General features: G+C 42.8%; 1 protein-coding gene across 2 annotated transcripts in view; it reads left to right on the top strand.

The window, feature by feature from the left end:
- The window catches only part of ptpdc1a (protein tyrosine phosphatase domain containing 1a), a 147,787-nt gene that overhangs the window by 103,394 nt on the left and 16,492 nt on the right, over positions 1-27,901 (top strand). Inside the window, exons 6-10 of one of the 2 annotated variants that reach the window (XM_041891235.1) lie at positions 9,657-9,794; positions 11,903-12,222; positions 16,366-17,523; positions 19,006-19,191; positions 24,648-24,758. In XM_041891235.1, the coding sequence (XP_041747169.1) occupies positions 9,657-9,794; positions 11,903-12,222; positions 16,366-17,523; positions 19,006-19,191; positions 24,648-24,758 (1,913 nt within the window). The remainder of the gene's footprint in view (positions 1-9,656; positions 9,795-11,902; positions 12,223-16,365; positions 17,524-19,005; positions 19,192-24,647; positions 24,759-27,901) is intronic. The other variant, XM_041891236.1, reaches the window with a different exon arrangement.

Raw genomic sequence — 27,901 nt, 5'->3', positions numbered from 1 at the left:
TGTAATTTTCATCATAGGTACACGTCAACTATGACAGACAAAATGAGAAAAGAAAATCCAGAAAATCACATTGTAGGATTTTTAATGAATTTATTTGCAAACTATGGTGGAAAATAAGTATTTGGTCAATAACAAAAGTTTCTCAATACTTTGTTATATACCCTTTGTTGGCAATGACACAGGTCAAACGTTTTCTGTAAGTCTTCACAAGGTTTTCACACACTGTTGCTGGTATTTTGGCCCATTCCTCCATGCAGATCTCCTCTAGAGCAGTGATGTTTTGGGGCTGTCGCTGGGCAACACAGACTTTCAACTCCCTCCAAAGATTTTCTATGGGGTTGAGATCTGGAGACTGGCTAGGCCACTCCAGGACCTTGAAATGCTTCTTACGAAGCCACTCCTTCGTTGCCCGGGCGGTGTGTTTGGGATCATTGTCATGCTGAAAGACCCAGCCACGTTTCATCTTCAATGCCCTTGCTGATGGAAGGAGGTTTTCACTCAAAATCTCACGATACATGGCCCCATTCATTCTTTCCTTTACACGGATCAGTCGTCCTGGTCCCTTTGCAGAAAAAAAGCCCCAAAGCATGATGTTTCCACCCCATGCTTCACAGTAGGTATGGTGTTCTTTGGATGCAACTCAGCATTCTTTGTCCTCCAAACACGACGAGTTGAGTTTTTACCAAAAAGTTATATTTTGGTTTCATCTGACCATATGACATTCTCCCAATCCTCTTCTGGATCATCCAAATGCACTCTAGCAAACTTCAGACGGGCCTGGACATGTACTGGCTTAAGCAGGGGGACACGTCTTGCACTGCAGGATTTGAGTCCCTGGCGGCGTAGTGTGTTACTGATGGTAGGCTTTGTTACTTTGGTCCCAGCTCTCTGCAGGTCATTCACTAGGTCCCCCCGTGTTTTTCTGGGATTTTTGCTCACCGTTCTTGTGATCATTTTGACCCCACGGGGTGAGATCTTGCGTGGAGCCCCAGATCGAGGGAGATTATCAGTGGTCTTGTATGTCTTCCATTTCCTAATAATTGCTCCCACAGTTGATTTCTTCAAACCAAGCTGCTTACCTATTGCAGATTCAGTCTTCCCAGCCTGGTGCAGGTCTACAATTTTGTTTCTGGTGTCCTTTGACAGCTCTTTGGTCTTGGCCATAGTGGAGTTTGGAGTGTGACTGTTTGAGGTTGTGGACAGGTGTATTTTATACTGATAACAAGTTCAAACAGGTGCCTTTAATACAGGTAACTAGTGGAGGACAGAGGAGCCTCTTAAAGAAGAAGTTACAGGTCTGTGAGAGCCAGAAATCTTGCTTGTTTGTAGGTGACCAAATACTTATTTTCCACCATAATTTGCAAATAAATTCATTAAAAATCCTACAATGTGATTTTCTGGATTTTGTTTTCTCAATTTGTCTGTCATATTTGACGTGTACCTATGATGAAAATTACAGGCCTCTCTCATCTTTTTAAGTGGGAGAACTTGCACAATTGGTGGCTGACTAAATACTTTTTTTCCCCACTGTATGTCTCTGTTTTCCAAGGAAACATCTATGTCTCTGTTTTCCAAGGAAACATCTATGTCTCTGTTTTCCAAGGAAACATATATGTCTCTGTTTTCCAAGGAAACATCTATGTCTCTGTTTTCCAAGGAAACATCTATGTCTCTTTTTTCCAAGGAAACATCTATGTCTCTGTTTTCCAAGGAAACATCTATGTCTCTGTTTTCCAAGGAAACATCTATGTCTCTGTTTTCCAAGGAAACATCTATGTCTCTGTTTTCCAAGGAAACATCCATGTCTCTGTTTGGAATAGAGTTAGCTGTTTTGGATTCTTTACAAACGCAGATTCCAGCAGCATAGTTCAGTACAGGAGAACCACATTCATTATAGAGCTGTGAATATGTCCAATAGCCAAGGTCTTTATAGATGTTCAGTGTACTACCAACCGACCCCAACGCTCTGCCTGCACAATCTGATAGAGACTTTATACCCTCCTCAAAGATCATACATCCATCAGAAAGGAATCCAAGGTATTTATATGAGCTAGTGTAGTTTAGGGGATGTTGCTCCAACAGAGAAGTACTGAATAATTCTTATTGTAGCCCTTTTTTTTCTGCAGTGCATTATCTTACGGTTGATCCAACCTCATCTAACAGCGTGTGTTCATTACCATAGCCAGTGATTATCTTACGGTTGATCCAACCTCATCTAACAGCGTGTGTTCATTACCATAGCCAGTGATTATCTTACGGTTGATCCAACCTCATCTAACAGCGTGTGTTCATTACCATAGCCAGTGATTATCTTACGGTTGATCCAACCTCATCTAACAGCGTGTGTTCATTACCATAGCCAGTGATTATCTTACGGTTGATCCAACCTCATCTAACAGCGTGTGTTCATTACCATAGCCAGTGATTATCTTACGGTTGATCCAACCTCATCTAACAGTGTGTGTTCATTACCATAGCCAGTGATTATCTTACGGTTGATCCAACCTCATCTAACAGTGTGTGTTCATTACCATAGCCAGTGATTATCTTACTGTTGATCCAACCTCATCTAACAGCGTGTGTTCATTACCATAGCCAGTGATTATCTTACTGTTGATCCAACCTCATCTAACAGTGTGTGTTCATTACCATAGCCAGTGATTATCTTACGGTTGATCCAACCTCATCTAACAGCGTGTGTTCATTACCATAGCCAGTGATTATCTTACTGTTGATCCAACCTCATCTAACAGCGTGTGTTCATTACCATAGCCAGTGATTATCTTACTGTTGATCCAACCTCATCTAACAGTGTGTGTTCATTACCATAGCCAGTGATTATCTTACTGTTGATCCTATAGAAAGTAGGTCCTCTGTGAGCTGAGCTAGCAACCCTCTGACATCCTGTGGCTAACGAGCTCTCCTGAGATTGGTTTTTCTGCAGCTACACACAACACACACACACACACACACACACACAACACACACTGTAGATTATAGAATGTATATCTCAGGACTTTCCATTGATGCCTAACAACATACCCCCCCCCACCGCCACATAGCGAGCTAAATATTTTAGGTGCCCCCCTTTTGACAGGGGATAACCATTGTTTAACGTTTTAGAGTTGATTTCGTGCAATTCTACACATTTTGCCATGTTACTGAAGGGAGGTAAGAACAATGTGTGTAATGTATGAACTGAGATCGATAAGTTAACTTGTGTGTCAACCCACATTGCTAACGGACCTGAAAACGGAGCAGGGAGGTGGAGGTGAGTGTGTGTGTGGGTGTGTTAGCTTACCAAATGCTGCCCGTGGCCAGTGATCCACCTTTGCAATTGTATAACTAATGTCATGTAATTTTACTCATTTTGCTATGGGGCGGAGATGAAAATGTGCTGTTTTCCAGCTAATTTCCTGCAAGTCTAAATATTTTGCCATAGGGTGGAGAGAAATGTTTGCAGTATTCTACAGTTGAAGTTTACATACACCTTAGCCAAATACATTTAAACTCAGTTTTTCACAATTCCTGACATTTAATCCTAGTAAAAATTCCCTGTCTTAGGTCAGTTAGGATCACCACTTTATTTTAAGAATGTGAAATGTCAGAATAATAGTAGATAGAATGATTTATTTCAGCTTTTATTTCTTTCATCACATTCCCAGTGGGTCAGAAGTTTACATACACTCAATTAGTATTTTGGTAGCATTGCCTTTGAATTGTTTAACTTGCGTCAAACGTTTCGGGTAGCCTTCCACAAGCTTCCCACAATAAGTTGGGTGAATTTTGGCCCATTCCTCCTGACAGAGCTGGTGTATCTGAGTCAGGTTTGTAGGCCTCCTTGCTCGCACACGCTTTTTCAGTTCTGCCCACAAATGTTCAATAGGATTGAGGTCGGGGCTTTGTGATGGCCACTCCAATACCTTGACACTGTTGTCCTTAAGCCATTTTGCCACAACTTTGGAAGTATGCTTGGGGTCATTGTCCATTTGGAAGACCCATTTGCGACCAAGCTTTAACTTCCTGACTGATGTCTTGAGATGTTGCTTCAATATATCCACATAATTTTCCTTCCTCATGATGCCATCTATTTTGTGAAGTGCACCAGTTCCTCCTGCAGCAAAGCACCCCACAGCATGATGCTGCCACCCCCGTGCTTCACGGTTGGGATGGTGTTCTTCGGCTTGCAAGCTACCCCCTTTTTCCTCCAAACATAACGATGGTATTTATGGCCAAACAGTTCTATTTTTGTTTCATCAGACCAGAGGATATTTCTCCAAAAAGTACAATCCTTGTCCCCATGTGCAGTTGCAAACCGTAGTCTGTCTTTTTTATGGCGGTTTTGGAGCATTGGCTTCTTCCTTGCTGAGCGGCCTTTCAGGTTATGTCGATATAGGACTCGTTTTACTGTGGATATAGATACTTTTGTACCTGTTTCCTCCAGCATCTTCACAAGGTCCTTTGCTGTTGTTCTGGGATTGATTTGCACTTTTCGCACCAAAGTACGTTCATCTCTAGGAGAACGCGTCTCCTTCCTGAGCGGTATAACGGCTGCGTGGTCCCATGGTGTTTATACTTGCGTACTATTGTTTGTACAGATGAACGTGGTAACTTCAGGCGTTTGGAAATTGCTCCCAAGGATGAACCAGACTTGTTGAGGTCTAGAATTTTTTTGCTGAGGTCTTGGCTGATTTCTTTTGATTTTCCCATGATGTCAAGCAAAGAGGCACTGAGTTTGAAGGTAGGCCTTGAAATACATTCACAAATACACCTCCAATTGACTCAAATCATGTCAATTAGCCTATAAGAAGCGTCTAATGCCATGACATCATTTTCTGGAATTTTCCAAGCTGTTTAAAGGCAAAGTCTACTTAGTGTATGTAAACTTCTGACCCACTGGAATTGTGATACAGTGAATTATAAGTGAAATAATCTGTCTGTAAACAATTGTTGGAAAAATTACTTGTGTCATATACAAAGTAGATGTCCTAACCGACTTGCCAAAATTATAGTTTGTTAACAAGAAATTTGTGGAGTGGTTGAAAAAACGAGTTTTAATGACTCCAACCTAAGTGTATGTAAACTTCCGACTTCAACTCTATATGATATCTAAGTGAGACTGACTAACAAAATCAATGGGGGCCCCTGGCTGGACCATGATTACTACGTTTAGATAGCTGGGCACTGTTAGCTGACATGGACTAGCTGAGTACCAATCTGTTAGCTGACATGGACTAGCTGAGTACCAATCTGTTAGCTGACATGGACTAACTGAGTACCAATCTGTTAGCTGACATGGACTAACTGAGTACCAATCTGTTAGCTGACATGGACTAACTGAGTACCAATCTGTTAGCTGACATGGACTAGCTGAGTACCAATCTGTTAGCTGACATGGACTAGCTGAGTACCAATCTGTTAGCTGACATGGACTAGCTGAGTACCAATCTGTTAGCTGACATGGACTAACTGAGTACCAATCTGTTAGCTGACATGGACTAGGTGAGTACCAATCTGTTAGCTGACATGGACTAACTGAGTACCAATCTGTTAGCTGACATGGACTAACTGAGTACCAATCTGTTAGCTGACATGGACTAACTGAGTACCAATCTGTTAGCTGACATGGACTAACTGAGTACCAATCTGTTAGCTGACATGGACTAACTGAGTACCAATCTGTTAGCTGACATGGACTAACTGAGTACCAATATGTTAGCTGACATGGACTAACTGAGTACCAATCTGTTAGCTGACATGGACTAACTGAGTACCAATCTGTTAGCTGACATGGACTAACTGAGTACCAATCTGTTAGCTGACATGGACTAACTGAGTACCAATCTGTTAGCTGACATGGACTAACTGAGTACCAATCTGTTAGCTGACATGGACTAACTGAGTACCAATCTGTTAGCTGACATGGACTAACTGAGTATCAGTCCTGACATAAGAGAAAACTGATGATGTATAAACACATTTCTAAATTGCACCTTGTGTTCTACTGTTCTACCCGGCAACAGTAATTTCAGACCCCGACTGAGTTGGCCAAAAAATAAATTGTCTATAGTACTGTAGCAGTAGTCTATAGTACTGTAGCAGTAGTCTATAGTACTGTAGCAGTAGTCTATAGTACTGTAGCAGTAGTCTATAGTACTGTAGCAGTAGTCTATAGTACTGTAGCAGTAGTCTATAGTACTGTAGCAGGCAGTAGTCTATAGTACTGTAGCAGGCAGTAGTCTATAGTACTGTAGCAGTAGTCTATAGTTCTGTAGCAGTAGTCTATTGTACTGTAGCAGTAGTCTATAGTACTGTAGCAGGCAGTAGTCTATAGTACTGTAGCAGGCAGTAGTCTATAGTACTGTAGCAGGCAGTAGTCTATAGTACTGTAGCAGTAGTCTATAGTACTGTAGCAGGCAGTAGTCTATAGTACTGTAGCAGTAGTATATAGTACTGTAGCAGGCAGTAGTCTATAGTACTGTAGCAGGCAGTAGTCTATAGTACTGTAGCAGTAGTCTATAGTACTGTAGCAGGCAGTAGTCTATAGTACTGTAGCAGGCAGTAGTCTATAGTACTGTAGCAGCCAGTAGTCTATAGTACTGTAGCAGCCAGTAGTCTATAGTACTGTAGCAGCCAGTAGTCTATAGTACTGTAGCAGGCAGTAGTCTATAGTACCGTAGCAGGCAGTAGTGTATAGTACTGTAGCAGTAGTCTATAATACTGAAGCAGTATTCTATAATACTGTAGTAGGCAGTAGTCTATAGTACTGTAGCAGTAGTCTATAGTACTGTAGCAGTAGTCTATAGTACTGTAGCAGGCAGTAGTCTATAGTACTGTAGCAGTAGTCTATAGTACTGTAGCAGTAGTGTATAGTACTGTAGCAGGCAGTAGTCTATAGTACTGTAGCAGTAGTCTATAATACTGAAGCAGTATTCTATAATACTGTAGTAGGCAGTAGTCTATAGTTCTGTAGCAGTAGTCTATAGTACTGTAGCAGTAGTCTATAGTACTGTAGCAGGCAGTAGTCTATAGTACTGTAGCAGGCAGTAGTCTATAGTACTGTAGCAGTAGTCTATAATACTGAAGCAGTATTCTATAATACTGTAGTAGGCAGTAGTCTATAGTACTGTAGCAGTAGTCTATAGTACTGTAGCAGTAGTCTATAGTACTGTAGCAGTAGTCTATAGTACTGTAGCAGTAGTCTATAGTACTTTAGCAGGCAGTAGTCTATAGTACTGTAGCAGTAGTCTATAGTACTGTAGCAGTAGTCTATAGTTCTGTAGCAGTAGTCTATAGTACTGTAGCAGTAGTCTATAGTACTGTAGCAGACATTAGTCTATAGGACTGTAGCAGGCATTAGTCTATAGTACTGTAGCAGTAGTCTATAGTACTGTAGCAGTAGTCTATAGTACTGTAGCAGTAGTCTATAGTACCGTAGCAGTAGTCAGGCAGATTCATCCATGTCTTATGCTTGTTTATATGATACCAGGGGCCGAAGCCTGACCGAGTAACCCCCCACAAAAAAATCAAAATTGATAGTCAGGACCCAAGGTCCGTAATGACCCCGTTCTGGTCCGTCACTTGAGTATGGGGGCCCTAAGTCTATACTGTCATGGTACCTATAGTGAGAGTCTGTAGTACTGAGAGTCTGTAGTACTGAGAGTCTGTAGTACTGAGAGTCTGTAGTACTGAGAGTCTGTATAGTGAGAGTCTGTAGTACTGAGAGTCTGTATAGTGAGAGTCTGTAGTACTGAGAGTCTGTATAGTGAGAGTCTGTAGTACTGAGAGTCTGTATAGTGAGAGTCTGTATAGTGAGAGTCTGTATAGTGAGGGTCTGTATAGTGAGAGTCTGTATAGTGCGAGTCTGTAGTACTGAGAGTCTGTAGTACTGAGAGTCTGTATAGTGAGAGTCTGTATAGTGAGAGTCTGTATAGTGAGAGTCTGTATAGTGAGAGTCTGTATAGTGAGAGTCTGTAGTACTGAGAGTCTGTATAGTGAGAGTCTGTAGTACTGAGAGTCTGTATAGTGTGAGTCTGTATAGTGAGAGTCTGTATAGTGAGAGTCTGTATAGTGAGAGTCTGTAGTACTGAGAGTCTGTATACTGAGAGTCTGTAGTACTGAGAGTCTGTAGTACTGAGAGTCTGTATAGTGAGAGTCTGTATAGTGAGAGTCTGTATAGTGAGAGTCTGTATAGTGAGAGTCTGTAGTACTGAGAGTCTGTAGTACTGAGAGTCTGTATAGTGAGAGTCTGTATAGTGAGAGTCTGTATAGTGAGAGTCTGTATAGTGAGAGTCTGTAGTACTGAGAGTCTGTAGTACTGAGAGTCTGTATAGTGAGAGTCTGTATAGTGAGAGTCTGTAGTACTGAGAGTCTGTAGTACTGAGAGTCTGTATAGTGAGAGTCTGTATAGTGAGAGTCTGTAGTACTGAGAGTCTGTATAGTGAGAGTCTGTATAGTGAGAGTCTGTATAGTGAGAGTCTGTATAGTGAGAGTCTGTAGTACTGAGAGTCTGTAGTACTGAGAGTCTTTATAGTGAGAGTCTGTATAGTGAGAGTCTGTATAGTGAGAGTCTGTATAGTGAGAGTCTGTATAGTGAGAGTCTGTATAGTGAGAGTCTGTATAGTGAGAGTCTGTATAGTGAGAGTCTGTAGTACTGAGAGTCTGTATAGTGAGAGTCTGTATAGGGAGAGTATGTAGTACTGAGAGTCTGTAGTACTGAGAGTCTTTATAGTGAGAGTCTGTATAGTGAGAGTCTGTATAGTGAGAGTCTGTATAGTGAGAGTCTGTATAGTGAGAGTCTGTATAGTGAGAGTCTGTAGTACTGAGAGTCTGTAGTACTGAGAGTCTGTAGTACTGAGAGTCTGTATAGGGAGAGTCTGTATACTGAGAGTCTGTATAGTGAGAGTCTGTATAGTGAGAGTCTGTATAGTGAGAGTCTGTATAGTGAGAGTCTGTAGTACTGAGAGTCTGTATAGTGAGAGTCTGTATAGTGAGAGTCTGTATAGTGAGAGTCTGTAGTACTGAGAGTCTGTATAGTGAGAGTCTGTATAGTGAGAGTCTGTAGTACTGAGAGTCTGTATAGTGAGAGTCTGTATAGTGAGAGTCTGTAGTACTGAGAGTCTGTATAGTGAGAGTCTGTATAGTGAGAGTCTGTATAGTGAGAGTCTGTAGTAGTGTATACTGCTCGCATGCTCTCCTGTCTTCCTGTCCTGTGTCAGATGTCTTCCTGTCCTGTGTCAGATGTCTTCCTGTCCTGTGCCATATGTCTTCCTGTCCTGTGTGAGATGTCTTCCTGTCCTGTGTGAGATGTCTTCCTGTCCTGTGTCAGATGTCTTCCTGTCCTGTGTCATATTGTGAACACCATTCTTCAGATTGAATCAATTGAACACAGAAAAAGATACAGTGACTTTTTGGATGAAACTATATTTATTTCACAGGCGTCCTTCTTTTTAACAATGTATTTTCATATTGTCATAATGTATGACACAGCGTTGGTGTAGATTATAGTTCATGTTCCCCTGCATCCCAGTTGGCCCCCTATTTCCGAAATAGTGCTCTGCTTTGGTCAGTAGTTTCATTATATAGGAAATAGGGTGCCAACTGGGATGTTCTAGTGCATCCTGTTAGACGTCATCTTTTCTTTGCTCTGTTTCCAGTTTATTTCTATAACTTTGGCTGGAAGGACTACGGCGTGGCGTCCCTAACAACTATACTGGACATGGTCAAGGTGATGTCTTTCGCCGTCCAGGAGGGAAAGATGGCCGTGCATTGTCACGCCGGCCTAGGGAGAACAGGTACATCAAATCTACCCAATCATAACATCACACAACCTATAAAGTCACATGGCTGGGCAGAACAGGACAGGTACGTTATAATAGGCTGGGGAGGACAGGTACGTTATAATAGGCTGGGGATGGCAGGTACAGGACAGGTACTGGACAGGTACGTTATAATAGGCTGGGGATGGCAGGTACAGGACAGGTACATTATAATAGGCTGGGGATGGCAGGTACAGGACAGGTACAGGACAGGTACGTTATAATAGGCTGGGGATGGCAGGTACAGGACAGGTACGTTATAATAGGCTGGGGATGGCAGGTACAGGACAGGTACATTATAATAGGCTGGGGATGGCAGGTACAGGACAGGTACTGGACAGGTATGTTATAATAGGCTGGGGATGGCAGGTACAGGACAGGTACTGGACAGGTACGTTATAATAGGCTGGGGATGGCAGGTACAGGACAGGTACATTATAATAGGCTGGGGATGGCAGGTACAGGACAGGTACAGGACAGGTACGTTATAATAGGCTGGGGATGGCAGGTACAGGACAGGTACGTTATAATAGGCTGGGGATGGCAGGTACAGGACAGGTACATTATAATAGGCTGGGGATGGCAGGTACAGGACAGGTACAGGACAGGTACATTATAATAGGCTGGGAATGGCAGGTACAGGACAGGTACGTTATAATAGGCTGGGGATGGCAGGTACAGGACAGGTACTGGACAGGTACGTTATAATAGGCTGGGGATGGCAGGTACAGGACAGGTATTGGACAGGTACGTTATAATAGGCTGGGGATGGCAGGTACAGGACAGGTACTGGACAGGTACGTTATAATAGGCTGGGGATGGCAGGTACAGGACAGGTACGTTATAATAGGCTGGGGATGGCAGGTAGAGGACAGGTACAGGACAGGTACATTATAATAGGCTGGGAATGGCAGGTACCGGACAGGTACGTTATAATAGGCTGGGGATGGCAGGTACAGGACAGGTACTGGACAGGTACGTTATAATAGGCTGGGGATGGCAGGTACTGGACAGGTACGTTATAATAGGCTGGGGATGGCAGGTACAGGACAGGTATTGGACAGGTACGTTATAATAGGCTGGGGATGGCAGGTACAGGACAGGTACTGGACAGGTACGTTATAATAGGCTGGGGATGGCAGGTACAGGACAGGTACGTTATAATAGGCTGGGGATGGCAGGTACAGGACAGGTACGTTATAATAGGCTGGGGATGGCAGGTACAGGACAGGTACGTTATAATAGGCTGGGGATGGCAGGTACAGGACAGGTACAGGACAGGTACATTATAATAGGCTGGGGATGGCAGGTTGTGTAAACCATCATTTAATCAAATGGTTTATTTTGTAGCTCTTAGTCTCTACTTTTATCCAATGTAAAAAACATAATTTCAAATTTGGCTACATAAGACCAAATCAATGCTGTCGGTCACATTTGATTAGTAGTAGATTTGTTCTAAGCATGTTACTACTAATAATTAGTGCCTTGCTCAAGGGCACATTGGCATATTTTTCATGTTGTTGGCTCTGGCATTCGAATTAGTGACCTTTCGGTGACTGGCCCAACGCTCTTTACCGCTAGGCTATCTGCCGCACTACGGCTACAAGCATGTCCCTGGTTGAGTTCTAGGTGTGTTACTGTGTTTACCTGGTGTGTTACTGTGTTTACCAGGTGTGTAACTCTGTTTACCAGGTGTGTTACTCTGTTTACCAGGTGTGTTACTGTGTTTACCAGGTGTGTTACTGTGTTTACCAGGTGTGTTACTGTGTTTACCAGGTGTGTTACTGTGTTTACCAGGTGTGTTACTGTGTTTACCAGGTGTGTTACTGTGAGACATGCAATTCAGGTGTTACTGTGTTTAGCTGATGTGTTACTGTGTTTACCAGGTGTGTAAATGTGTTTACCAGGTGTGTAAATGTGTTTACCAGGTGTGTAAATGTGTTTACCAGGTGTGTTACTGTGTTTACCTGGCGTGTTAATGGTGTGTTTCTGTGTTTACCAGGTGTGTTACTCTGTTTACCAGGTGTGTTACTCTGTTTACCAGGTGTGTTACTGTGTTTACCAGGTGTTTCTGTGTTTACCAGGTGTGTTACTGGCGTGTTATCTGGTGTTCACCTCTCGTATGAGTGCGGACCAGGCCATCCTGTTCGTCAGAGCCAAGCGGCCCAACTCCATCCAGACCCGAGGCCAGCTGCTGTGTGTCCGGGAGTTCGCTCAGTTCCTGGTTCCGTTGAGGAACGTGTTCTCCTGCGCAGAACCCCGGGCCAACGCCGTTACGCTGTCCCAGTACCTGACTCGCCAGCGCCACCTGCTGCACGGGTACGAGGCGCGGCAGATGAAGAACGTGCCAAAGATCGTCCAGCTGATCTGCAAGGTCCTCCTGGACATCGCTGCCAACAGACAGGTAATACATTATCATGGTATAGACAGGTAAGAATACATTATCATGGTATAGACAGGTAATAATACATTATCATGATATAGACAGGTAATAATACATTATCATGGTATGGACAGGTAATAATACATTATCATGGTATGGACGGGTAATAATACATTATTATGGTATAGACAGGTAATAATACATTATCATGGTATGGACAGGTAATAATACATTATCGTGGTATGGACAGGTAATACATTATCATGGTATAGACAGGTAATAATACATTATCGTGGTATAGACAGGTGATAATACATTATCATGGTATAGACAGGTAATAATACATTATCATGGTATAGACGGGTAATAATACATTATTATGGTATAGACGGGTAATAATACATTATCATGGTATGGACAGGTAATAATACATTATCGTGGTATAGACAGGTAATAATACATTATCGTGGTATAGACAGGTATTATTACATTATCGTGGTATAGACATGTAATTATACATTATCATGTATAGACAGGTAATAATACATTATCATGGTATAGACAGGCAATAATACATTATCATGATATAGACGGGTAATAATACATTATCGTGGTATGGACAGGTAATAATACATTATCATGGTATGGACATGTAATAATACATTATCATGGTATAGACGGGCAATAATACATTATTATGGTATAGACAGGTAATAATACATTATCATGGTATGGACAGGTAATAATACATTATCATGGTATGGACAGGTAATGATACATTATCATGGTATAGACAGGTAATAATACATTATCGTGGTATAGACAGGTAATAATACATTATCGTGGTATAGACAGGTAATAATACATTATCGTGGTATAGACGGGTAATAATACATTATCGCGGTATAGACAGGTAATAATACATTATCGTGGTGTAGACAGGTAATAATACATTATCATGGTATAGACGTGTAATAATACATTATTATGGTATAGACGGGTAATAATACATTATTATGGTATAGACGGGTAATAATACATTATCGTGGTATGGACAGGTAATAATACATTATCGTGGTATAGACAGGTAATAATACATTATCGTGGTATTGACAGGTAATAATACATTATCGTGGTATAGACATGTAATAATACATTATCATGGTATAGACAGGTAATAATACATTATCATGGTATGGACAGGTAATAATACATTATCGTGGTATAGACAGGCAATAATACATTATCGTGGTATAGACAGGTAATAATACATTATCGTGGTATAGACAGGTAATAATACATTATCATGGTATAGACAGGTGATAATACATTATCATGGTATAGACAGGTAATAATACATTATCATGGTATAGACAGGTAATAATACACTATCATGGTATAGACAGGTAATAATACATTATCATGGTATTATGGACAGGTAATAATACATTATCATGGTATAGACAGGTAATAATACATTATCATGGTATAGACAGGTAATAATACATTATCATGGTATAGACAGGTAATAATACATTATCATGGTATAGACAGGTAATAATACATTATCGTGGTATAGACATGTAATTATACATTATCATGTATAGACAGGTAATAATACATTATCATGGTATAGACAGGTGATAATACATTATCATGATATAAACGGGTAATAATACATTATCGTGGTATGGACAGGTAATAATACATTATCGTGGTATGGACAGGTAATAATACATTATTGTGGTATAGACAGGGAATAATACATTATCGTGGTATAGACAGGTAATATTACATTATCGTGGTATAGACATGTAATTATACATTATCATGTATAGACAGGTAATGATACATTATCATGGTATAGACAGGCAATAATACATTATCATGATATAGACGGGCAATAATACATTATCGTGGTATGGACAGGTAATAATACATTATCATGGTATGGACATGTAATAATACATTATCATGGTATAGACGGGCAATAATACATTATTATGGTATAGACAGGTAATAATACATTATCATGGTATGGACAGGTAATAATACATTATCATGGTATGGACAGGTAATAATACATTATCATGGTATAGACAGGTAATAATACATTATCGTGGTATAGACAGGTAATAATACATTATCGTGGTATAGACCGGTAATAATACATTATCGTGGTATAGACGGGTAATAATACATTATCGTGGTATAGACAGGTAATAATACATTATCGTGGTATAGACAGGTAATAATACATTATCATGGTATAGACGTGTAATAATACATTATTATGGTATAGACGGGTAATAATACATTATTATGGTATAGACGGGTAATAATACATTATCGTGGTATGGACAGGTAATAATACATTATCGTGGTATAGACAGGTAATAATACATTATCGTGGTATAGACATGTAATAATACATTATCATGGTATAGACAGGTAATAATACATTATCATGGTATGGACAGGTAATATTACATTATCGTGGTATGGACAGGTAATAATACATTATCGTGGTATAGACAGGTAATAATACACTATCATGGTATAGACAGGTAATAATACATTATCATGGTATTATGGACAGGTAATAATACATTATCATGGTATAGACAGGTAATAATACATTATCATGGTATAGACAGGTAATAATACATTATCATGGTATAGACAGGTAATAATACATTATCATGGTATAGACAGGTAATAATACATTATCATGGTATAGACCGGTAATAATACATTATCATGGTATAGACAGGTAATAATACACTATCATGGTATAGACAGGTAATAATACATTATCATGGTATAGACAGGTAATAATACATTATCGTGGTATAGACAGGTAATAATACATTATCATGGTATTATGTACAGGTAATAATACATTATCATGGTATAGACGGGTAATAATACATTATCATGGTATAGACAGGTAATAATACATTATCATGGTATAGACCGGTAATAATACATTATCATGGTATAGACAGGTAATAATACATTATCACGGTATAGACAGGTAATAATACATTATCATGGTATAGACAGGTAATAATACACTATCATGGTATAGACAGGTAATAATACATTATCATGGTATTATGGACAGGTAATAATACATTATCATCGTATAGACAGGTAATAATACATTATGGTATTATGGACATGTAATAATACATTATCGTGGTATAGACAGGTAATAATACATTATCATGGTATAAACAGGTAAGAATACATTATCATGGTATTATGGACAGGTAATAATACATTATCATGGTATAGACAGGTAATAATACATTATCATGATATAGACAGGTAATAATACATTATCATGGTATTATGGACAGGTAATAATACATTATTATGGTATTATGGACAGGTAATAATACATTATTATGGTATTATGGACAGGTAAAACATAAACTAATACTAAAGATGCCGATTGATTGGTTGTTGATGTTATTGAAGGTGGTGGAGGTTCCAGACCTAACTGTTGATGATGATGTTATTGAAGGTGGTGGAGGATCCAGACCTAACTGTTGATAATGATGTTATTGAAGGTGGTGGAGGATCCAGACCTAACTGTTGATAATGATGTTATTGAAGGTGGTGGAGGATCCAGACCTAACTGTTGATGATGATGTTATTGAAGGTGGTGGAGGAGGTGGTGGTGGAGGAGGAGGTGGTGGAGGTTCCAGACCTAACTGTTGATGATGATGTTATTGAAGGTGGTGGAGGAGGTGGTGGTGGAGGAGGAGGTGGTGGAGGATCCAGACCTAACTGTTGATGATGATGTTATTGAAGGTGGTGGAGGAGGAGGTGGTGGAGGAGGAGGTGGTGGAGGATCCAGACCTAACTGTTGATGATGATGTTATTGAAGGTGGTGGTGGAGGAGGAGGTGGTGGAGGATCCAGACCTAACTGTTGATAATGATGTTATTGAAGGTGGTGGAGGATCCAGACCTAACTGTTGATGATGATGTTATTGAAGGTGGTGGAGGTTCCAGACCTAACTGTTGATAATGATGTTATTGAAGGTGGTGGAGGTTCCAGACCTAACTGTTGATGATGATGTTATTGAAGGTGGTGGTGGAGGAGGAGGTGGTGGAGGTTCCAGACCTAACTGTTGATGATGATGTTATTGAAGGTGGTGGTGGAGGAGGAGGTGGTGGAGGTTCCAGACCTGACGGCTGAGGTGGAGAAAACAGTGTCCCAGCAGGCCATCCAGCTGCTGGGGAAGGAGATGAGAGGGAAGGGCATCCCTGTGCCTTCACCCTGCCAGCCTGGTCCCCAACCTGAGACAGCCCTAACCCACACACTACACATGGAACGACTTCTCACTCCAAACCTAGTACTACTCCAGGAACCATCGCTACTCCTAGACCCCTCTCTCAGCCCAACCCTGGCCCAGGAACCATCACTACTCCTAGACCCCTCTCTCAGCCCAACCCTGGCCCAGGAACCATCACTACTCCTAGACCCCTCTCTCAGCCCAACCCTGGCCCAGGAACCATCACTACTCCTAGACCCCTCTCTCAGCCCAGCCCTGGCCCACCACCGAGTTCTGTGGAGCAACCAGGAGCTGGACCCTCTGTGGCAGCGGCAGAACAGGGTGGCAGCCTCCCTACTGAAGCCTCTGCAGCCGGGGAAACGATTGCTGAGCTACAGCGACTCAGCCCTGTATAAGCTAGACCCCAGACGAGACCCGGACCGGGAGCAGAACCAGGTCTGGAGCATCCCTCGCTGCAGCCCTCTGACCCAGCCCCAGCACCACCTAGCCTTAGCCTGGGATTCCCCCAGGTCCCCTAGCCTCCCTCCACAGCACCACCCCTTCTCCGTGGGAGAGCAGACGAGGGAGGAAAGGCGAGGAGGACAGGACAGGAGTTCTGAGGAGAAGGATCACCACCTGACCCAGAAGAACACGTCTCCTCTGTTCCAGAGGCGGGCGCAGCTCTGTGAGGGCAAGCGAAGTCTGTCCTTTGGGTTTGGGGATAGTCTGTCCAAGCCTTTAGGAGAAGAGCTGTCAGAGGGGAGGCCGTGGAGAGGAGATATGCCTGTGATGAGCCCTACAGGAGGAGAGGAATCTGTGTGTGGGGTAGACAGGGCTGGAGACAGAGAGGAACGGGAGGACAGAGAGGAACGGGAGGACAGAGAGAACGGAGAGGACAGGGAGAGGCTGACAGAACGCCCTGTCATCACCCTGTATGCTGAGCTGTCCCTGGAAGCTAGACGTTTGCTGGTGGCCAGAGCTCTGGCTTTTGGCCTGAAGGATGAAGATCTCCGCTACAAGGTCTCAGTGTGGCAGGTAAGACATGACAGTTCGACTGATGTGTGTATATAGTGGGAAGATATCGGAGGATATGACTGATGTGTGTATATAGTGGGAAGATATCGGAGGATATGACTGATGTGTATATATAGTGGGAAGATATCGGAGGATATGACTGATGTGTATATATAGTGGGAAGATATCGGAGGATATGACTGATGTGTGTATATAGTGGGAAGATATCGGAGGATATGACTGATGTGTATATATAGTGGGAAGATATCGGAGGATATGACTGATGTGTGTATATAGTGGGAAGATATCGGAGGATATGACTGATGTGTATATATAGTGGGAAGATATCGGAGGATATGACTGATGTGTATATAGTGGGAAGATATCGGAGGATATGACTGATGTGTATATATAGTGGGAAGATATCGGAGGATATGACTGATGTGTATATATAGTAGGGAAGATATCGGAGGATATGACTGATGTGTATATATAGTGGGAAGATATCGGAGGATATGACTGATGTGTATATATAGTGGGAAGATATCGGAGGATATGACTGATGTGTATATATAGTGGGAAGATATCGGAGGATATGACTGATGTGTATATATAGTGGGAAGATATCGGAGGATATGACTGATGTGTATATATAGTGGGAAGATATCGGAGGATATGACTGATGTGTATATATAGTGGGAAGATATCGGAGGATATGACTGATGTGTATATATAGTGGGAAGATATCGGAGGATATGACTGATGTGTATATATAGTGGGAAGATATCGGAGGATATGACTGATGTGTATATAGTGGGAAGATATCGGAGGATATGACTGATGTGTATATATAGTGGGAAGATATCGGAGGATATGACTGATGTGTATATATAGTGGGAAGATATCGGAGGATATGACTGATGTGTATATATAGTGGGAAGATATCGGAGGATATGACTGATGTGTATATATAGTGGGAAGATATCGGAGGATATGACTGATGTGTATATATAGTGGGAAGATATCGGAGGATATGACTGATGTGTATATATAGTGGGAAGATATCGGAGGATATGACTGATGTGTATATATAGTGGGAAGATATCGGAGGATATGACTGATGTGTATATATAGTGGGAAGATATCGGAGGATATGTGCACCCAGCTGTATCTAGTTTTTTTTGTAACTCTTTATTTGAGTTTCACATTCAGGGTTACATTGTGATTGGTGTTGACCAGACCTGGGGTTACATTGTGATTGGTGTTGACCAAGACCTGGGTTACATTGTGATTGGTGTTCACCAGACCTGGGGTCAAATACTATTTGAAATCTTTAAAAATACTTTCAGCGTTTGCTTTAGCCTGCCTGGAGCGCTAGCTTGGCAGGGTTTGAATTTGTGGGACTTTTCTATTGGTTCCATTGCAATAGGCAGCTCAATCAAACACAGATCAAGTATTTGAACCCAGGTCTGATGTTGACTACATTAGTGTGTGGTCCTGCAGACAGAGCTGAACTCCAGAGAAGGCGCCTGGGAGAGGCTGAGTCTAGAGAGAGACCCTATGGTGCTGGCTGGTCTCATGTGGTCCTGGCTGGAGCAGCTCAAAGAGCCAATCATCTCCTCTCAGGATGTCCAGGCCCTGTGCCAAAACAACTGCAACTCTCAGCATGCACTCAACTCTCTGGAGAAGGTATGATGATGTCATATACAGTGCCTTCGGAAAGTATTCAGACCCCTTGACTTTCTCCATATTTTGTTACGTTACAGCCTTATTCTAAAATGGATTAAATAAATAAAAATCCTCAGCAATCTACACACAATACCCCATAATGACAAAGCAAAAACAGGTTTGTAGAATTTTTTGTAAATGTATTAAAATTTAAAAACAGAAATACCTTATTTACATAAGTATTTAGACCCTTTGCTATGAGACTCTAAATTGAGCTCAGGTGCATCCTGTTTCCATTGATCATCCTTGAGATGTTTCTACAATTTGATTGGACATGATTTGGAAAGGCACACACCTGTCTATATAAGGTCCCACAGTTGACTGTGCATGTCAGAGCAAAAACCAAGCCATCAGGTCGAAGGAATTGTCCGTAGAGCTCCGAGACATGATTGTGTCGAGGCACAGATCTGGGGAAGGGTACCAAAAAATGACTGCAACATTGAAGGTCCCCAAGAACACAGTGGCCTTCATCATTCTTAAAGGGAAGAAGTTTGGAACCACCAAGACTCTTCCTAGAGCTGGCTGCCCGGCCAAACTGAGCAATTGGGTGACCAAGATCCCGATGGTCACTCTGACAGAGCTCCAGAGTTCCTCTGTGGAGATGGGAGAACCTTCCAGAACCTCTGCAGCACTCCACCAATCAGGCCTTTATGGTAGAGTGGCCAGACGGAAGCCACTCCTCAGTAAAAGGCACAGGACAGCCCGCTTGGAGTTTGCCAAAAGGCTCCTAAAGGACTCTCAGACCACGAGAAACAAGACTCTCTGATCTGATGAAAACAAGATTGAACTCTTTGGCCTGAATGCCAAACGTCACGTCTGGAGGAAACCTGACACCATCCCTACGGTGAAGCTTGGTGGTGGCAGCATCATGCTGTGGGGATGTTTTTCAGCGGCAGGGACTGGGAGACTAGACAGGATCGAGGGAAAGATGAACGGAGCAAAGTACAGAGAGATCCTTGATGAAAACCTGCTCCAGAGCGCTCAGGACCTCAGACTGGGGCGAAGGTTCACCTTCCAACAGGACAACAACCCTAAGCACACAGCCAAGACAATGCAGGAGTGTATATTATGTGAATAATATATATATATATATATATATATATATATATATATATATATATATATATCAGTGGGGGAAAAAAGTATTTAGTCAGCCACCAATTGTGCAAGTTCTCCCACTTAAAAAGATGAGAGAGGCCTGTAATTTTCATCATAGGTACACGTCAACTATGACAGACAAAATGAGAAAAGAAAATCCAGAAAATCACATTGTAGGATTTTTTATGCATTTATTTGCAAATTATGGTGGAAAATAAGTATTTGGTCACCTACAAACAAGCAAGATTTCTGGCTCTCACAGACCTGTAACTTCTTCTTTAAGAGGCTCCTCTGTCCTCCACTCGTTACCTGTATTAATGGCACCTGTTTGAACTTGTTATCAGTATAAAAGACACCTGTCCACAACCTCAAACAGTCACACTCCAAACTCCACTATGGCCAAGACCAAAGAGCTGTCAAAGGACACCAGAAACAAAATTGTAGACCTGCACCAGGCTGGGAAGACTGAATCTGCAATAGGTAAGCAGCTTGGTTTGAAGAAATCAACTGTGGGAGCAATTATTAGGAAATGGAAGACATACAAGACCACTGATAATCTCCCTCGATCTGGGGCTCCACGCAAGATCTCACCCCGTGGGGTCAAAATGATCACAAGAACGGTGAGCAAAAGTCCCAGAACCACACAGGGGGACCTAGTGAATGACCTGCAGAGAGCTGGGACCAAAGTAACAAAGCCTACCATCAGTAACACACTACGCCGCCAGGGACTCAAATCCTGCAGTGCCAGACGTGTCCCCCTGCTTAAGCCAGTACATGGCCAGGCCCGTCTGAAGTTTGCTAGAGTGCATTTGGATGATCCAGAAGAGGATTGGGAGAATGTCATATGGTCAGATGAAACCAAAATATAACTTTTTTGTAAAAAGGACAAAGAATGCTGAGTTGCATCCAAACACCATACATACTGTGAAGCATGGGGGTGGAAACATCATGCTTTGGGGCTGTTTTTCTGCAAAGGGACCAGTACGACTGATCCGTGTAAAGGAAAGAATGAATGGGGCCATGTATCGTGAGATTTTGAGTGAAAACCTCCTTCCATCAGCAAGGGCATTGAAGATGAAACGTGGCTGGGTCTTTCAGCATGACAATGATCCCAAACACACCGCCCGGGCAACGAAGGAGTGGCTTCGTAAGAAGCATTTCAAGGTCCTGGAGTGGCCTAGCCAGTCTCCAGATCTCAACCCCATAGAAAATCTTTGGAGGGAGTTGAAAGTCTGTGTTGCCCAGCGACAGCCCCAAAACATCACTGCTCTAGAGGAGATCTGCATGGAGGAATGGGCCAAAATACCAGCAACACTGTGTGAAAACCTTGTGAAGACTTACAGAAAACGTTTGACCTGTGTCATTGCCAACAAAGGGTATATAACAAAGTATTGAGAAACTTTTGTTATTGACCAAATACTTATTTTCCACCATAATTTGCAAATAAATTCATAAAAAATCCTACAATGTGATTTTCTGGAAAAAAAATGCTCATTTTGTCTGTCATATTTGACGAGTACCTATGATGAAAATTACAGGCCTCTCTCATCTTTTTAAGTGGGAGAACATACACAATTGGTGGCTGACTAAATACTTTTTTTCCCCACTGTATATATATTTGTTACAATTTCTAAAAACCAGTTTTTGTTTTGTCATTATGGATTATTGTGTGTAGATTGATGAGGGAAAAAAACTATTTAATCAATTTTAGAATAAGGCTGTAACGTAACAAAATGTGGAAAAAGTCAAGGAGTCTGAATACTTTACGAAGGCACTGTAGAAGAAGGGAGAAGGCAATACTGTTATACCATAAAACCAATATTGTTATGTCGATTATACCGGCTACTATGGGTTATCACATGGTTACTATGGGTTATCACATGGTTACTATGGGTTATCACATGGTTACTATGGGTTATCACATGGTTACTATGGGTTATCACATGGTTACTATGGGTTATCACATGGTTACTATGGGTTATCACATGGTTACTATGGGTTATCACGTAGTTACTATGGGTTATCACGTGGTTACTATGGGTTATCACATAGTTACTATGGGTTATTGCATGGTTACTATGGGTATCGCATGGTTACTATGGGTTATCGCATGGTTACTATGGGTTATCACGTTTTTTTTTTTTTTTTTTTTTTTTTTCACCTTTATTTAACCAGGTAAGCCAGTTGAGAACAGGTTCTCATTTACAACTGCGACCTGGCCAAGATAAAGCAAAGTAGTGCAATAAAAACAACAGAGTTACATATGGGGTAAAAAAAAACATAAAGTCAGAAATACAACAGAAAATATATATACAGTGTGTGCAAATGTAGCAAGTTATGGAGGTAAGGCAATAAATAGGCTATAGTGCAGAATAATTACAATAGTATTAACACTGGAATGCTAGATGTGCAAATAGAGATACTGGGGTGCAAAAGAGCAAAATAAATAACAATATAGGAATGAGGTAGTTGGGTGGGCTAATTTCGGATGGGCTGTGTACAGGTGCAGTGATTGGTAAGGTGCTCTGACAACTGATGCTTAAAGTTATTGAGGGAGATAAGAGTCTCCAGCTTCAGAGATTTTTGCAATTCGTTCCAGTCATTGGCAGCAGAGAACTGGAAGGAATGGCGGCCAAAGGAGGTGTTGGCTTTGGGAATGACCAGTGAGATATACCTGCTGGAGCGCAGACTACGGGTGGGTGCTGCTATGGTGACCAATGAGCTAAGATAAGGCGGGGATTTACCTAGCAGTGATTTATAGATGGCCTGGAGCCAGTGGGTTTGACGACGAACATGTAGTGAGGACCAGCCAACAAGAGCGTACAGGTCACAGTGGTGGGTAGTGTATGGGGCTTTGGAGACAAAACGGATGGCACTGTGATAGACTACATCCAATTTGCTGAGTAGAGTGTTGGAGGCTATTTTGTAAATGACATCGCCGAAGTCAAGGATCGGTAGGATAGTCAGTTTTACGAGGGCATGTTTGGCAGCATGAGTGAAGGAGGCTTTATTGCGAAATAGGAAGCCGATTCTAGATTTAACTTTGGATTGGAGATTCTTTATGTGAGTCTGGAAGTTGAGTTTACAGTCTAACCAGACACCTAGGTATTTGTAGTTGTCCACATACTCTAGGTCAGACCCGTCGAGAGTGGTGATTCTAGTCGGGTGGGCGGGTGCCAGCAGCGTTCGATTGAAAAGCATGCATTTAGTTTTACTAGTGTTTAAGAGCAGTTGGAGGCTACTGAAGGATTACTATGGGTTATCACGTGGTTACTATGGGTTATAACGTGGTTACTATAGGTTATCACATGGTTACTATGGGTTATCACATGGTTACTATGGGTTATCACATGGTTACTATGGGTTATCACATGGTTATTATGTAGTTAATATGGGTTAAAACATGGTTACTATGGGTTATCACGTAGTAACTATGGGTTATCACATGGTTACTATGGGTTATCACGTAGTTAATATGGGTTATCACATGGTTACTATGGGTTATAACGTAGTTAATGTGTTATCACATAGTTAATGTGGGTTATTACATAGTTAATATGGGTTATCATGTGGTTACTATGGGTTATCACGTAGTTACTATGGGTTATCACGTAGTTAATATGGGTTATCACATGGTTGCTATGGGTTATCACGTAGTTAATATGGATTATCACATGTTTACTATGGGTTATCACGTAGTTACTATGGGTTATCACATGGTTACTATGGGTTATCACATAGTTACTATGGGTTATCACTTTGTTACTATGGGTTATCACGTAGTTAATATGGGTTATCATGTTGTTAATATGGGTTATCACGTAGTTAATATGGGTTATCACACAACCAGTAAAATATATAAGAAATGATATATGCTATGCCATTTAGCCGACTTGGGATGATTGTAATATATAATCATTATAGAATATAACAATGGATGCCATTTAGCAGACTTTTATCCAAAATGATTTAGTCATGCGTGCATACATTTAACATATTGGTGGTCCCAGGAATCGAACCCACTACCCTGGTGTTACAAGCGCCATGCTCTACCAACTGAGCTACAAAGGACAAGGTTATTGTGTGGTTAAGGTAACCTTTCGACAATGCCTTCCTCCCCAGGTCAGGTGATATATAATACAATTATAGGTAGGGTTGAAAGATTCCAGTAACTTTCCCAAATTCTTTGATTTTTCAGAAAGTCCCAGAATCAGGAGGGAAATAAACAGGAAATCCAGAATCCTCCATCCTGGGAATTTTGGGAAAGTTACCGGAGTTTTGCAACCCTAATTCTAGGTCTGTTGTTGATTGTCCTCCAGAGCCACAGACTGACCCTGCTCTGCATCCTGGACTGTGCTGCTCATCTGCTGGCCTTACCTGACAAGGTGGAAGCTGACTTCCTCCATCACACCATCAAGGTCTTCACTAAGGTAAGTACTGGACAGCAAGGGCAGGTGAACAACTAGCCCTGTTATTCAGAATGAGAAAGCCATGTTCAGGCTCTGATCAGTCCCTACACCCAAACGAGGGCATTGCGTTCATCCACCTCTGGCCTGCTGGCCCCCCTACCTCTGCGGAAGCACAGTTCCCGCTCAGCCCAGTCAAAGCTGTTCGCTGCTCTGGCACCCCAATGGTGGAACAAGCTCCCTCACGACGCCAGGACAGCGGAGTCACTCACCACCTTCCGGAGACACTTGAAACCCCACCTCTTTAAGGAACACCTGGGATAGGATAAAGTAATCCTTCTACCCCCCCCCCTCTCTCTTTTTTTTTAATTGTAAAGTGGTTATCCCACTGGCTATAAGGTGAATGCACCAATGTGTAAGTCACTCTGGATAAGAGCGTCTGCTAAATGACGTAAAGGTAAATGTGATTATGTCCCAAATGGAACCCTATTCCCTATATAGTGCACTACTTTGGCCAGAGAATGGCACCCTATTCCCTATATAGTGCACTACTATTGACCAGAGCCCAGAGCCCTATGGCTCCTGGTCTAAGGGACACAGCACAGAGCCCTATGGCTCCTGGTCTAAGGGACACAGCACAGAGCCCTATGGCTCCTGGTCTAAGGGACACAGCACAGAGCCCTATGGCTCCTGGTCTAAGGGACACAGCACAGAGCCCTATGGCTCCTGGTCTAAGGGACACAGCACAGAGCCCTATGGCTCCTGGTCTAAGGGACACAGCACAGAGCCCTATGGCTCCTGGTCTAAGGGACACAGCACAGAGCCCTATGGCTCCTGGTCTAAGGGACACTACATAGGGAACAGATCCATTACTAGCATTGGCCAGAGCCCAGAGCCCTATGGCTCCTGGTCTAAGGGACACTACATAGGGAACAGATCCATTACTAGCATTGGCCAGAGCCCAGAGCCCTATGGCTCCTGGTCTAAGGGACACTACATAGGAACAGATCCATTACTAGCATTGGCCAGAGCCCAGAGCCCTATGGCTCCTGGTCTAAGGGACACTACATAGGGAACAGATCCATTACTAGCATTGGCCAGAGCCCAGAGCCCTATGGCTCCTGGTCTAAGGGACACTACATAGGGAACAGATCCATTACTAGCTTTGGCCAGAGCACAGAGCCCTATGGCTCCTGGTCTAAGGGACACTACATAGGGAACAGATCCATTACTAGCATTGGCCAGAGCACAGAGCCCTATGGCTCCTGGTCTAAGGGACACTACATAGGGAACAGATCCATTACTAGCTTTGGCCAGAGCACAGAGCCCTATGGCTCCTGGTCTAAGGGACACTACATAGGGAACAGATCCATTACTAGCTTTGGCCAGAGCACAGAGCCCTATGGCTCCTGGTCTAAGGGACACTACATAGGAACAGATCCATTACTAGCATTGGCCAGAGCACAGAGCCCTATGGCTCCTGGTCTAAGGGACACTACATAGGGAACAGATCCATTACTAGCTTTGGCCAGAGCACAGAGCCCTATGGCTCCTGGTCTAAGGGACACTACATAGGGAACAGATCCATTACTAGCTTTGGCCAGAGCACAGAGCCCTATGGCTCCTGGTCTAAGGGACACTACATAGGGAACAGAATAGTGCACTACTTTGGCCAGAGCCCAGAGCCCTATGGCTCCTGGTCTAAGGGACACTACATAGGGAACAGATCCATTACTAGCTTTGGCCAGAGCCCAGAGCCCTATGGCTCCTGGTCTAAGGGACACTACATAGGGAACAGATCCATTACTAGCTTTGGCCAGAGCCCTATGGCTCCTGGTCTAAGGGACACTACATAGGGAACAGATCCATTACTAGCTTTGGCCAGAGCACAGAGCCCTATGGCTCCTGGTCTAAGGGACACTACATAGGGAACAGATCCATTACTAGCTTTGGCCAGAGCACAGAGCCCTATGGCTCCTGGTCTAAGGGACACTACATAGGGAACAGAATAGTGCACTACTTTGGCCAGAGCCCAGAGCCCTATGGCTCCTGGTCTAAGGGACACTACATAGGAACAGATCCATTACTAGCTTTGGCCAGAGCCCAGAGCCCTATGGCTCCTGGTCTAAGGGACACTACATAGGGAACAGATCCATTACTAGCTTTGGCCAGAGCCCTATGGCTCCTGGTCTAAGGGACACTACATAGGGAACAGATCCATTACTAGCTTTGGCCAGAGCACAGAGCCCTATGGCTCCTGGTCTAAGGGACACTACATAGGGAACAGATCCATTACTAGCTTTGGCCAGAGCACAGAGCCCTATGGCTCCTGGTCTAAGGGACACTACATAGGAACAGATCCATTACTAGCTTTGGCCAGAGCACAGAGCCCTATGGCTCCTGGTCTAAGGGACACTACATAGGGAACAGATCCATTACTAGCTTTGGCCAGAGCACAGAGCCCTATGGCTCCTGGTCTAAGGGACACTACATAGGGAACAGAATAGTGCACTACTTTGGCCAGAGCCCTATGGCTCCTGGTCTAAGGGACACTACATAGGGAACAGATCCATTACTAGCTTTGGCCAGAGCCCAGAGCCCTATGGCTCCTGGTCTAAGGGACACTACATAGGGAACAGATCCATTACTAGCTTTGGCCAGAGCACAGAGCCCTATGGCTCCTGGTCTAAGGGACACTACATAGGGAACAGATCCATTACTAGCTTTGGCCAGAGCACAGAGCCCTATGGCTCCTGGTCTAAGGGACACTACATAGGGAACAGATCCATTACTAGCTTTGGCCAGAGCCCAGAGCCTTATGGCTCCTGGTCTAAGGGACACTACATAGGGAACAGATCCATTACTAGCTTTGGCCAGAGCACAGAGCCCTATGGCTCCTGGTCTAAGGGACACTACATAGGGAACAGATCCATTACTAGCTTTGGCCAGAGCACAGAGCCCTATGGCTCCTGGTCTAAGGGACACAGCACAGAGCCCTATGGCTCCTGGTCTAATGGACACAGCACAGAGCCCTATGGCTCCTGGTCTAAGGGACACAGCACAGAGCCCTATGGCTCCTGGTCTAAGGGACACAGCACAGAGCCCTATGGCTCCTGGTCTAAGGGACACAGCACAGAGCCCTATGGCTCCTGGTCTAAGGGACACAG

This window comes from Coregonus clupeaformis, chromosome 12 (assembly GCF_020615455.1).
Source record: "Coregonus clupeaformis isolate EN_2021a chromosome 12, ASM2061545v1, whole genome shotgun sequence".
In the NCBI taxonomy this organism is placed as follows: domain Eukaryota; kingdom Metazoa; phylum Chordata; class Actinopteri; order Salmoniformes; family Salmonidae; genus Coregonus; species Coregonus clupeaformis.
The sequence above is the reverse complement of the archived record's forward strand: the minus strand, read 5'-3'. Positions and strand labels throughout refer to the sequence as shown.